The 13,794-nt window shown below is 35.8% G+C and overlaps 1 protein-coding gene across 1 annotated transcript; it reads right to left on the bottom strand.

Moving 5' to 3' along the window:
- Positions 1-11,358: 11,358 nt before the first annotated feature.
- LOC138910486 (uncharacterized) lies at positions 11,359-12,051 on the bottom strand. Its single transcript, XM_070201729.1, has 2 exons — positions 11,787-12,051; positions 11,359-11,648 (listed from the first exon to the last, which is right to left on the bottom strand). The coding sequence occupies exons 1-2, from the start codon at positions 12,049-12,051 to the stop codon at positions 11,359-11,361; spliced, it is 555 nt and encodes a 184-aa protein (XP_070057830.1).
- Positions 12,052-13,794: the final 1,743 nt, after the last annotated feature.

The following is a 13,794-nucleotide window of genomic DNA, read 5'->3' as shown; positions in this document are numbered from 1 at the left end:
TTTAAGCTTTATTCTAGAAGATTGCGTTCATATAGGATAAGGAACCGAGGAAGTGAACACGTAACACACACTTTCAACAAGTAGAATCAAGATATTATTGTTTATTTATCGGATAATTGATTGAAACCAGAGCACTAGGATGGAAGCACGTAGCTTGTAAAATTAAGTCATCTTCTTTGTATGCAAATATGGAGAAAGGATAGCATGTCCCAGCTGAGGTGTGCATCAGAGTCCTCAACTTTTAGCCTATAATAAGTGAATCAATGCATTCTTTCGCAAACAGATACTCCTTGGTTTCGAGAAGCAGATATTTATAGCAAAACCAGCAGCGACTAACAGTTTGTGTTATAGCTTTCAAGTATCTACATACCAAGCACAAAGAAATGGCGAAACAAAAAGAAAACAGGATGGATTTTTGCGCGCAGGTAGCTGGTCGTATTCTTCTTAAAGAGGTTCAAGAAAGTGTCAATTCTTCTAATAACATATTGTTGTCTCCGCTATCTTTTCACGTCGTACTGAGCATGACAGCTGCCGGAGCAACGGGAGATACATTAAATCAGATGCTTCAATTTCTTGGTGTTAGCGATATTGATGATTTAAATTCCAATTTCTTAGATATGGCTTCTGTCTTTGAGAGCAGAGGGAATAATGGTGGCCCAGATTTGAGCTTCCTTAGCGGAATATGGGTGGCTGATACACATGAATTGAGAGACTCTTTCAAAGAATTAGTCAACTCTGTCTATAGAACTGAGGCAAAAATTGTTGATTTTACATGCAAGGTGGATACCCTGTTTAGTCTTTTGAAGACTTTTATTTTCTTTAATATCTTGTCTTTCCTTCATCTTTTGAAGATCAGTTCACTTTCTTACTTCTGCTGGAGTTTGAACCACTTACTTTCCCATAGTTTTCAGACCAATTTTATGGATCCTAGACCATACTCTTAGGTTCCCATCTCAACCTTTTTACCTTATCTATAAGCTATTCCGTGTACAACACTGAAAACCATAAACTATAGAAAAAATACAGTTCGATGCGCTAAGCTCCCGCTAGATCATGTGCGGAGTCTAAGGAAGGGCCAGACTTTAAGTGTTTATTATACGCAGTCTTACCCTGCATTTCTGCAAGTGACTATTTTCACGGCTCGAACCCGTGACCTCCTGGTGATCACATGGCAACAACTTTACCAGTTATTGATGAGTTTAGTATAATTTATGCATGAGTTTGTGCATAGGAAATGAACACGATGACTTCAAAAGAGCTCTTCCTGCAACATAATGAAAAAAGCGTTGAGGTGTTTGGCCAAGCTATGCAAAAGTTAAGGTGTTTGGCCAAGCTTTTAGAAGGAAAAAAATGCTTTTGAGGAGAAGCAGAAGTAGATTTTGAGAAGCAGAAAAATGTAACTTCTCTCCAAAAGCACTTTTCTGAGAAGCACTTTTGAGAAAAATACACTTAGAAGTAGTTTCAAAAGCTTGGCCAAACACTAATTACTGCTCAAAAGTGCTTTTCAAATTAATTAGCCAAATACAAACCGATTCTCCCCAAAAGTACTTTTTGAAAAGCACTTTTGAAAAAAATACTTCTCAAAATAAGCAGATTTTAGAAGCTTGGCCAAACAGGCTATAAGTACGAAAGAGGCATGAGATTTTTTTTTTCTTTTTGTGTGTGTGATTGGCTATTTGTATAATAACTTTGAGGGTCTCCTATCGGTAAAGCCTTGTTATCGAGGGACGTCCTTCGATAATCCGCGTCGGTAAAAGTGGGATTTTAGTAGTGATATTAGTATTAATTATCTCTAAAACACAATCTTTCTATCATATTTATCCTCCAACTTGTATTGTTAATATGTTGTTGGCATGAGTAAATTTGTTTTGATGATTGACAAAGAAACAAACGCATGAACCAGATTTATATACAGTGTATACAGACACGTACAGATTCGAGCAAAAGACATGTACGCGAGGGAGATAAACATAAATGGTTATACTGAATGTCTCCTAAACGAAAATATTGTATATTTGATAAGGAGCAGGACTCCTTACTCGAAGAGAACTCTATCCTAGATAAGGGAGGAGTTAGAAGTTGAAGATAACTAGAACTCTTCTACCAAGGAAGAGTATATTATTAGAACTCTAGTTAATTCTATTCTACTAACTCAATAAATATTAGTTTGTTCTCTTCTACAGGTAACACACAAATGCAGAAGTTAAGCAAGAGTTGAGAGCAAAATAGTAAGGTATTTTGCAAGCAATTCCCGTGGGATTCAAGTGTGCGAACCTGAAGCTACATGAACTAGATAGAAGAACCAGTTCCATATGTCTGCCTTTTATTCTAGTTTTATTGTAGTAGGGCTTTTGAGTTGTACCTTTCAGCTTTATCTAGAAGCATTTGCACTAGGTACTCTGAGTGTTGTATTCAAGTTAGAGTTAACTTGAAGTTGTTGCAACAGCTTGAGGCTGGTTGCCACAAAGGGTTAGAGTTAGGTTTACAAGTGTTTTGTAAACGCTGTTTTGGCTCAGTGATTTAGTGAAGTGTTAGAAAAAATTCTACTTGGGTAGTAGGTCGTGATTTTTTACCTTTTGAACCGGGTATTTTTACGTAAAAATACTTATGTTCTTTACTTTCTGTATTTATTATTCCACAATAGTAGTATAAGGAACACATAGAAGAACCAGGTCTTTCTATAATTTGTGCACGTGAAAAATTGGACACCACACAAATCACCCCCCTCTTGTGTGGTATTAAAGTATATAACAACAATTGGTATTAGATCAGGTTATCCTTGAAGAGTCTAACATCTTAGGAATATATCAAAATAAGTGCACTACCTGAAAACTATAAAGAGCAATCTACCACTAGGCCACCACTATCCAATGGCCACTATCACTTGGAGATGATTGATGGATGTTTCAAATGTGGTAAATCGAACCACATGATCAAGAACTGTCCTATGTGGGAAGTCGAGTGGAAAGAGAAGAGATCTAAAAGAAGGAACCGGGAGAAGGAACAGGTTCATGATAAGAAGAATTACAACAAAAGGCCATCTAAAGCAATAGTTGCTACTTGGAAAGAGAGTTCAGATGAGGACAACGATGATGATAATGCTGAACGAGCTCTTATGGCAATTGAAGAATCTATAGATAAACCTGATGAAGAATCTTAGATAAGTTTTCTAGACCTTAAAAAAAAAATTCCTTTCTAAAGATAGACTATCATAATTGTTAACTTTAATTGATGAATCTAAGAATATAAGTTTTGAAAAAGAACAATTATCAAAAGAGTGTAACATTTTAAAAGCAAAATGCATAAACCTGGAAATTAGGGCTTGTGAAACTGAAAAAGAAAATACTGTTTTGAAGAACCAGGTTCATGCACTTGACACAGTTGTCTTAGAACTTAGATCTAATAATCTGAAATTGAAGTTAGGAACAGGTAAATAAATATCTAGTGTCACACAACTCATACTAGAAAAAGATTTAGGAAAGGAAAAAGATGCGCAACACAAAAGGGATGAACTGATAGGATTTTTGAACGAGGACTCGACAAAGATTAAACATGAGCTTGATAGAACATGTAGATGGAACAGGTCATTCGATACACTTTCATGGCTACAAAAATACCATAGTAGCAATAGAAAGGGACTTGGCTTTGAAAACTCTGCACCTAAGTGGGATCCTAAAAGTAAGTACCTCATACTCCCTAAGAACAAGATCTGCACACACTGCAGTAACACTGGTCACTATAAGAGTGAATGCACTGCAAAAGAGAAGGCAAGTCAAAAGAACAAAAATTTCGTTCAAGGAAAAAATAGGCTGCCAAGTTGGGCTAAAAAGAATTTAATTCATCCTTTTTCCTATAGAAAGGGACCCTAACTAGTTTGGGTTCCTAAGACTAACCCATGATTTCTTTTTGCAGGTCCAAGTGAGGGGGAGCAGCCAAATATGGTACATGGATAGTGGTTGCTCAAAGCATATGACATGAAGCAAGAACCGATTCATTTCACTTGAGAAGTTTAAAGGAAGTAATGTGATGTGATTCTTCGAGTTAACAATGAACCAACCGACCAGGATCAAGATCTTGAAACGAAAACGTGGTTTGTGGGTCAATTTCAAGAAATAACTTATCTCAAGTTTTAGGACTCGAAATCTGATGATTCAAAAACGCGGTGAAACATGACGATCTGAACTATAAGAAAGATTATTTACTCATTCAAAACAAGTAAATATTGATGCTGCACCAGTTCAATAAAAGTTATGATTCTATGATATCAAAAGAATGAATTTAGATCAAGAAACATGTTCTTGAAAGATTAAGAACTAAAAAAGTTCCTAAAGTCACCACTTGGAATCAATTAACGTGATAAAGAAACACCACACGCAATTGAAAACAAGATAAAAACTATCACCACCTTGCTTGGAACCAAAAACAAGGATAAAGAAGACAAAATAGAGAAAAACACTCTATTGTAAAACTAGGGCAAGCCTAGAAAACGTGAATTCTACTCTATAAAGGCATGAGAACCTTTTATATAGGCCTATGATCTCTTCTTTGATAACTACAATTTCTATTCTAATTAAGAAATAAAATATCTAAAGACAAAAATAATAAAATCCTTATTCTACAAGGAAAAGAAACTAGAATCCTACTAAAAGGAAAATTCTTATTCTAAGAGGAATAGAATAAATCCTATTTTAAGAAGGAAAGAATCTTGGATTCTTGTAATCAATCTTGAGCTTCTTGGACTTCTTGAAAATAAGTCCATGTTTGGACTTGAGCTCTAAAATATGATCTTGGCCAAAATTAATAAAATTTAACATAGATTCTTCTTTTACATCATAATGTCTCCTTCGAAAATGGAAAGAAAGGTGAGATCATTGTGGTTGGAAAGGTAGGTAAGAATAATGAGAATGTCTACCTGATAGATAGACTGAAGTACAGTATAATAAGTGTATCACAATTGTGTGATATAGGTAACATGGTAGCATTCACCTCTACAAAATACTTTGTGATTAATCTTACCACTAACAAGATAGTTTTGCAGGGAAAAAAGTGAACAACATATATGTGGTGGACATGTCCACACTTTCAGATAATAGACTCATTTGCTTAAGTGTGTTGGACAATGATCCTCTCCTTTGGCACAAGAGACTTGGACATGCCAGTTTGAGCCAACTCAACAAACTAGTCTCCAAGGACTTAGTGGTAGGGTTGCCTAACATTAAGTTAAAGGAAGATAAAGTTTGCGAAGCTTGTGCAAGGGGAAAGCAGGTAAGATCCTCTTTTAAAAGCAAGAAAATGGTAAGCACTGCCAGAATGATGGAACTGGTCCATATGGATCTCTGGGGACCAATGAGAACATTGAGCGGAGGTGGTAAGAGATATATTATGGTGATTGCTGATGATCACTCTAGGTTTACTTGGACACTATTTTTAAAATCTAAAGATGAAGCATTTGACATGTTCACTTCATTTGTTAGAAAAACTTAGAAACAACTAGGTAATCAACTTACATCAATTAGGTCTAATCATGGTACTGAATTTGAGAATGCTAAATTTGCTGAATTTTGTGATGAGCATGGCATAGATCATAACTTTTTTGCTCCTAGGACTCCACAACAAAATGGAGTAGTTGAAAGAAAGAATAGGACATCAGAGGAAATGGCTAGGACTATGTTACTTGCTAGTAAATTACCTCATAGCTTCTGTGCAGAAGATGTGAACACTGCATGCTACATCATAAATAGGTGCATGACTAGACCTCTTATTGAGAAGACTCCCTATGAGTTACTTAAAGGGAGAAAGCCAAATATATCTCACCTTAGGGCATTTGGATGCAAGTGCTTTGTGCACAATAATAGAAAAGACTCACTAGGTAAGTTTGATCCCATAAGTGATGAGGGAGTATTCTTGGAATATTCTTTACATAGTAAAGCTTTTAAGATTTATAACAAAGAACTATGTGTGTAGAAAAAAGTGTACATGTAGTTTTTGATAAAATTAACATTCTTTCTGAGAGGGAGGAACATGATTATAAAGCAATTGGGCTGGTAAGAATCTCAAATAAAACCACAAGCACAGACTAAAGCTGCACCAGAAGAAGAAACTGGTGATGGAACATCTCCTTCCACCCAGGGCAACCTCACAGGGGGAACTGAACTAAGAGGAACCGATTCTCAAACCTCAAGGGAACCTGTCCATGATCCTGTTCCTCAGCAACAAAACATTAAAGGAACATTTAGGGAAAACCAGTTGGTTGTGAAACCTTACAAGTATCAAAGTTCTCATACCATTGAGAACATAATCACTGATCCAACCTCTGGAATCAAAACCAGATCTTTTTTGAAGAATCTTTGTGCTTTTGATGCTTTTTTATCTCTTATTGAACCTAAAAATATTGTTGAGGCTTTGCAGGATGCATATTGGGTGAATGAAATGCAAGATGAACTCAACCAATTTGAGAGAAGTCAAGTTTGACATTTGGTATAAAGACCCAAGAACAGATCGGTAATTGGCACAAAATGGGTCTTCAGAAATAAATTTGATGAAGATGGAACAATTACAAGGAACAAGGCAAGATTGGTGGTTCAAGGTTATAGTCAAGAGGAGGGCATAGATTATGATGAGACTTTTGCTCCAATTGCAAGATTGGAAGCAATTAGACTCCTTATAGCCTTTGCTGCTTACAGGGAATTCACTCTCTATCAGATGGAAGTGAAGAGTGCCTTACTCAATGACTATCTAAAAGAAGAAGTGTTCGTCAAGCAACCTCCTGGATTTGAGAGCAAGGAATTTTTTGATCATGTATACATGCTCGATAAGGCACTTTGTGGGATCAAGCAGGCTCCAAGAGCATGGTATGCAATATTATATAAATTCTTGCTTGAGCATGGCTACAAGAGAGGTAAAATTGACAATACTTTATTCTTGAAAGAAAAAGATAAAGATCTCTTGGTAGTTCAGATATATGCTGATGATATAATCTTTGGAGCAACTACAAATAAGCTAAGTAAAGAATTTGCTAAGCTAATGGGGAGTAAATTTGAAATGAGTATGATGGGTGAGCTTAATTTCTTCTTATGCTTACAAATTAAAAAAAAATCAAATGGAACTATGATTCATCAACAAAAGTATGTGAAAGAGCTGCTTAAAAGGTTTAAAATGGAAGACTCCAAAAAAATTGACACTCCTATAGCAACAGCCACAAAGTTAGATATAAATGAACCTGGTTCATCTGTTGATCAGAAGATGTATAGGGGAATGATTGACTCTTTGTTATATCTCACTGCTAGTAGACCTGACATTGTTTTCAGTGTAGACCTTTGTGCTAAATTTCAGGCAAATCCAAAGGAGTCTCACTTGACTGCTCTCAAGAGGATCTTGAGATACCTAAAAGGCACCACTGACCTCTGTCTATGTTATCCAAAAGGTAGTAATTTTAACTTAGTGGGATATGGTGATGCTGATTTAACAAGTTTTCTTGTAGATAGAAAGAGCACTTCAGGTATAGCATATTTTCTTGGCTCGTGTCTCGTGTCTTGGGCCACCAAAAAGCAAAATTCTGTGGCTTTGTCTAATGCTGAAGCTGAGAATATGGCTGCTACCTCATGTTGTGCTCAGTTGTTGTGGATCAAACAATAATTAATGGACTTTTGAATTCATGTAGGTTGTATCCCCATATTTTGTGATAACACCAGTGCAATTAGTATGACCAAGAACCCGGTACATCACAAAAGAACTAAGCACATAGATGTTAGGCATCACTTTTTGAGGGACAACTATGAAAAGGGTTTGATCACTGGGGAATGTTTTGCTACTGACAAGCAAATAGCTGACATCTTCACAAAAGCTCTAAGTAGAGATCACTTTGAAATAAACAAGTTAGAATTAGGGATGATTAAGATCACCTAAAAGGAAGCCATTCTAACTCAATAATTGGTTAGATAATTTTTGAATTTTTTAAATAATTAGATTAGATTTTGCTCAGTCTCATACTTTCACTAGTATAATATTCTGCCATGTGCTAAAATGTCTCATTAATCTCTAATGATATTATCTTTATTTTCTTAGAAAATTCACACTTACATAAGATAATTCTCAGTGAAGAACCTGGTTCATCAAGATTACATGGTATGTACTCTCCACTCTGCATATTTTGAAATAATTGTATTTAGATCATGATAAAAAAGAGAGTCCCATTTAATCCTAACCTCCCTCAAGATTATCCATTACAAACGAACCGGTTTCAAACAAAGAGAGTCCCCAGCGCCATAATTGCCTAGATTTAGGGAAGTCTCCAACATCTTTTCGAACTGACTTTCCCAGTTTGATTAGCCTTTTGAGCTTCTAAAAAGCTTCCGTTACCCAATTAAACTCCCCCTCTTTAAATTGATTTGGCCTTACCCATATTATCACTTCTAAACACTCCTGCCGTCAAACAATTGTCACGACCCAAAACTGGAATGACTAGTACCCGGGCCATACTTGTCGAGCACCGACGTATATTTTATATAACCTTTCTTATTATCTATAAGTGCCAACGAGGTCAACATAAATGGTAGACATGAATCATAAACAACCAACAATAATGGGTAACGACATGAACATATATAAGATAGGCCAACAAAGCTGTCGTAAAGCTATATATAATAAAAACCAGCCGACAAGGCTATCTAAAACTATAAATTATACAACACCTGTATTTGAGCCTCTAAAGAAACATAAGTGCTGGAATATTGTCGAAATAGGGTCCCAACATACCCATAATGTCTATAACAAAAATGCATACCAAGACCACAGCAAGTCCGGAGAAGGGGTCTCGCCAATAATGCTGAGCTGAGCAGCCTACTGTGGTGGGGGAGCTTTGTCTACTTGTCTATCAGGACCTGCAGCACGACATGCAGCGTCCACAAATAAAAGAGACATCAGTACGAATAAAGTACTGAGTATGTTAGGTAGGATAGCATAATTAAGAACAATAATGTAAAGAGAGGTAGATAAGATACCACCTGTAACATTTGAGTGCCTCTAAGGGCGACTGACATGAAACACATGATATGTGGGTATCATCGTCATCATATCGTACACGACCGTAATAGGCTCGGTAAAAACGTACCCGGCCATCATAAGGCTCGGTAAAACCTAACTAATCAGTGGTTTCACAATAGGTGCCATACCCGACCGACTATTACGCGGTTCGGTAGATTAAAATAGATACATATATATATATAATACATGTTGGACTCGTGGGATCATGTTCTAAATCTTTCGGAGTGACGTAAGGTCGGTAACCTCTGTATACATTATTAGAGCTAAGTCATCATGAATCTTATAGGAATTAGGAAATACCAACAACATTTGACACTTAAGAATAAGAGGAGCAACATCAACATCAATCTTTCCATATGAAGGGAAACAATGTGAGTACTGCTAACTTCTAAGAGTGGAGTATCTTTGGAAGCTCATTTGTTATTATGTATAATCAGAGTCGTGCAAAAGAAAGAAAGAGATAGCCTCACATACCTTGCATATACTACCCAACCTCAAGCTGTGCAAAGGTCACGACTCCTAAGTTTACAATAAGAGAAACGATACTATCGTTATTGATTAAGCGTCGTAACTATTATATGTCGACCACAACCTATTTTATAATAAAATAGGCAGCACCTCCCTTACTTATATGACTTCCCACAAGTTATAACAGTCAACAAGACTCAATATACGCTCTTATATGGTAGCTTTATACACTTTCTTCTTTCAAATTTACGAAGTATAATAATAACAACACAACAACAACATGAACTAAATACTATAGCTATACCGACAATATCGTCAAGCAATGGTGTACTCCACACCGACCTTCTTTTAATAACAACCAAGCTCTACACGAGCTACCACACCACCACCAATCTCCATACCATAAGAAAAGAGCCCATAACCTATTTATACAATTACTATGACTTGAACTCACGGCTTCCGACCACCGTCCCGTGAGTTCTCAATAATTACATACCTTAAAATAAAACTTACCTTAACTAGATGTATGAAAATATGGAGAAGTTGTATATAGAAGGAAACTTTGTGCACTTCACAAAAAAAGAACGAGCAAGATGGAGTTTCTCCCCACGTAGTTGCTGGAGTGTAAATATATGTATCTAATGATTCCCTCCTTTCCCAAATGATAAGGTGTCTTAAACACTATGCATACAGAGGATATGTTCGGCTGAAATAAATCCCATTACCAAACTATTACAAAAGTCTATTTCTTAGTATAGAAGAAGTCAAAGTATTTAGAATATATTAAAAATGATTTGTCCTTTACCAAGACTCCACTAACTTTCTAATTGAGTAAAATATCATCACATGCAGCGTAGTACTAGGAAATCTCTTAAAGCAGATTATCATATCTATTCAAACTTATCCCATAAAAGTTACTCCCTCCATTTTAATTTATATGAACCTATTTTCTTTTTAATCCGTGCCAAAAAGAATGACTTCTTTCCTTATTTGGAAATAATTTACCGTTATATATGTACCTCATTTTACACCACAAGTTCAAAAGTCTTCTCTTTTTTCTTAAATCATGTGCCCAGTTAAATGGGTTCACATAAATTAAAACGGATGGAGTAATACTTATCTAATAAAAATATGTGGCTAATGTTATTTACAAAGTTATCTATTAATTGGTAATTATTATACATGGTAACAAAATAAATATGTTAATATTTTATAAAGGTTAGGACATTGATTAAAAAAATAATTATATCCTATCAAATTCTATTTTTTCCCAACATAATATCAAAATACAAATTTTTCTACTATAAGTTCTTAAGACGGTAAAAAGATAAATTTCTCGCTTTATGAGAAAATAATTTCTATTTTTCTTTAATAACAAAAATTTCATTTATAAACTTTCTCATATCATGTACTTAATTCAAAGCACTTCCGAGAAGTAGAAATAACAATAACTACATGAAAGCAAATTTATCAAATCTTTACTAAAAGATTGTCAAATTTACGGGGTCTTTATTAACATTGTCATAAATCCCCTATAACCACATGATTAACCTTAATCCCTTCAAGCTTATATGGATTTACTACAACGTATCCTAATGACCAAGTGCGGAATGTTACATCCTTCCTCCCTCAGGAACATTCGTCCTCGAATGTAAGGGTTTATGGGGAGTCTAGCTCATCATGGATCCCGACAAAAATATTCGGCGGAGTCTCCCCTATAAAATGGACACTAGTCAAACCTGTAAGCATTTAAACCCGACCTACGGCCTCACAAGGATATACAAATTATTATAGATATGTTCATTAACTGTGTATCATCAATTTGTATTAAGGAAGAGTATTCTCAGGCTATTGTTTACCTCTTACATCTGTTTCAGTTTCCGTTGCATCCTGCGTTCCCCCGGCATCCTCGTTATCTTCAATCTGAAACATGTAAGGGTATCTAGACTTCATCTCCTCTTCTGCTTCCCATGTCATTTCTTCCTTATTCTTGTTCCTCCATAATACTTTGACGGAGGCTACGTCCTTTGTTCTTAGCTTGCGGACTTGTCGATCTAATATAACCACTGGCACTTCTTCATATGCTAAATCCTCCGTAACTTGTATGTCTTCAATAGGTACAACCCTAGAAGGGTCCCCTGTGCATTTCCTCAACATAGATACGTGGAATACCTAATGGACGAATTCCAATTCAGATGGCAATTCTAACTCATAAGCAACCTGTCCAATTTGTTGAAGAATTTTGTACGGCCCGATATACCGTGGACTCAGCTTACCCTTCTTCCCGAAACACATAACACCCTTCATTGGTGAGATCCTCAGAAAAAACCAATCACCAACCTCAAACTCCAGATCACGATGTCGGACATCAGAATAAGACTTTTTCCTGCTTTGTGCTGTACTCAGTCGTTCTTGTATCATTTTCACCTTCTCAATGGCTTGGTGAATCAAATTTGGCCCATATAATTCTGTTTCACCAACTTCGAACCATTCAACTGGTGATCTACATCTCCTCCCGTACAACGCCTCGTACAGGACCATTTTAATACTGGAATGCAGGGGCAGACCCACATTGGTTCAAGTGGGTTCAACTGAATTCGCTTCGTCAAAAATTATACTATTTTTATGTATAAATTATTTTTCTAAGCAAGAGAAAAGCATAAGAAAATAAGCGTTGAACCCACTTGACACAATGTGAGGCATGGTGCAGTGGTTGAAGTGGGTTCATTCAAAGTGGAAGGCGTTGGAATCGAATCTGACCTAGTTCATCCGTTTCATTTCTTATTAGTTTTTCCAAAAATCGGTAGATTTAAAAGACCCATGTAGGCTACTTTAACGTTTCAATCTTTGGAAGATTTATTTAGACCCAATCCCTAAGATACTATACCATTTATTTAAATGTATATATATATTGATTTGTTTTTTTATTTTATTTTTGTTAGAGTATTCTTCTATCTCAATTTTACACCTTTTTACCTGAAATCTTTTTATATATTTTAAAGTATTCCGCTTGCCTCTTTCTCGTGGTTGACCAAACATTGATTTTTTCATTTATCATTATCTGTGTTAATTTAGAATATTTTTATAGTTCTAAAACTCTTTTATTTTAAAATTATTAATGTAGTTTAGCGTATAGTTCTCTTCTATTTGTTATTGTCTGCAATAATTAGCTAGTTAAAATAAAAAATTTAGAGTTTGTTTACTTGTAAAATTAAACAAATAAGTCGAATTTAGTATTTTGGTATCGATTAAATTGATCTTTGTTAAATAAAATTATTAAAAAATTGTAAAGTTTAATAAATTGTTAAAGTTAAGAAAGTAAACAAAAAGCTGTTAAAACTTATCTTTATAGTATGTTTTTAAAGGGCAGCCTTAGAATAGGAAAAAGGAAAAAAAAAGTTAGGGAGCAAATCTTTTTTTGGAAGTTTTGTTATGAACCCAAACAAAAACGGAAGGTAAACTCCATTTGTTAAGCGTGATATTGCATATACTATCGAATGAAGTTGAGGATTTAATCTTTCTGAACCCACTTGCATAAATTCCTGGGTCCGCCACTGCTGGAATGGTAGCTATTATTGTAGGCGAATTCTATGAGTGGAAGATGGTTATCCCAATTACCGTTGAAATCTAGAACACAGACTCGTAGCATATCTTCGAGTGTCTGAATGGTACGTTCAGCCTGTCCGTCAGTCTGTGGATGGAATGTAGTGCTGAGATTCACTTGTGTGCCTAAACCCTTCTGAACTGACCTCCAAAAGTTATCCGTAAATTGAACTCCTCGGTCTGATATAATAGATACCGGCACACCATGAAGCCTAACAATCTCCTTGATATACAGCCTCGCATAATCTTCAGCCGTGTAAGTTGTCTTAACTAACAGAAAATAGGCAGATTTTGTAAGTCGATCAACTATCACCCAGATGGAGTCAAACTTATGATAAGAGCGAGGTAATCCAATAATGAAGTCCATATTTATTGCCTCTCATTCCAGGTTGGAATCTCTATATGGCTTATGATGCTCGATCTTTACTTGTTGACAATTAGGGCATTGGGCTACAAATTCTGCAATAGCCTTCTTCATGTTGTCCCACCAATATAGCTCCTTAATGTCATGATACATCTTTGTCGAGTCGGGATGGATGGCATATCGGGACTGATGAATATCTATCATAATATTCTCTCGTAGCCCTGCCACATTAGGCACACATAATCGGCCTTAGTATCTCAGTGTCCCATCTTCTCCGATATCGAAAGCCGTAATCTTATGCTGCTGAATTCCCTCTC

Source organism: Nicotiana tomentosiformis, chromosome 4 (assembly GCF_000390325.3).
Source record: "Nicotiana tomentosiformis chromosome 4, ASM39032v3, whole genome shotgun sequence".
Taxonomy (NCBI): Eukaryota; Viridiplantae; Streptophyta; class Magnoliopsida; order Solanales; family Solanaceae; genus Nicotiana; species Nicotiana tomentosiformis.
The sequence above is the reverse complement of the archived record's forward strand: the minus strand, read 5'-3'. Positions and strand labels throughout refer to the sequence as shown.

Excerpts from the sequence above, each read along its gene's own strand:
- LOC138910486 (XM_070201729.1), bottom strand. The coding sequence starts at position 12,051 with ATGGTCCTGTACGAGGCGTTGTACGGGAGGAGATGTAGATCACCAGTT. Across the intron at positions 11,649-11,786 it reads TATGTGTTTCGGGAAGAAGG|GGGACCCTTCTAGGGTTGTA; the intron begins GTAAGCTGAGTC and ends GGAAATGCACAG.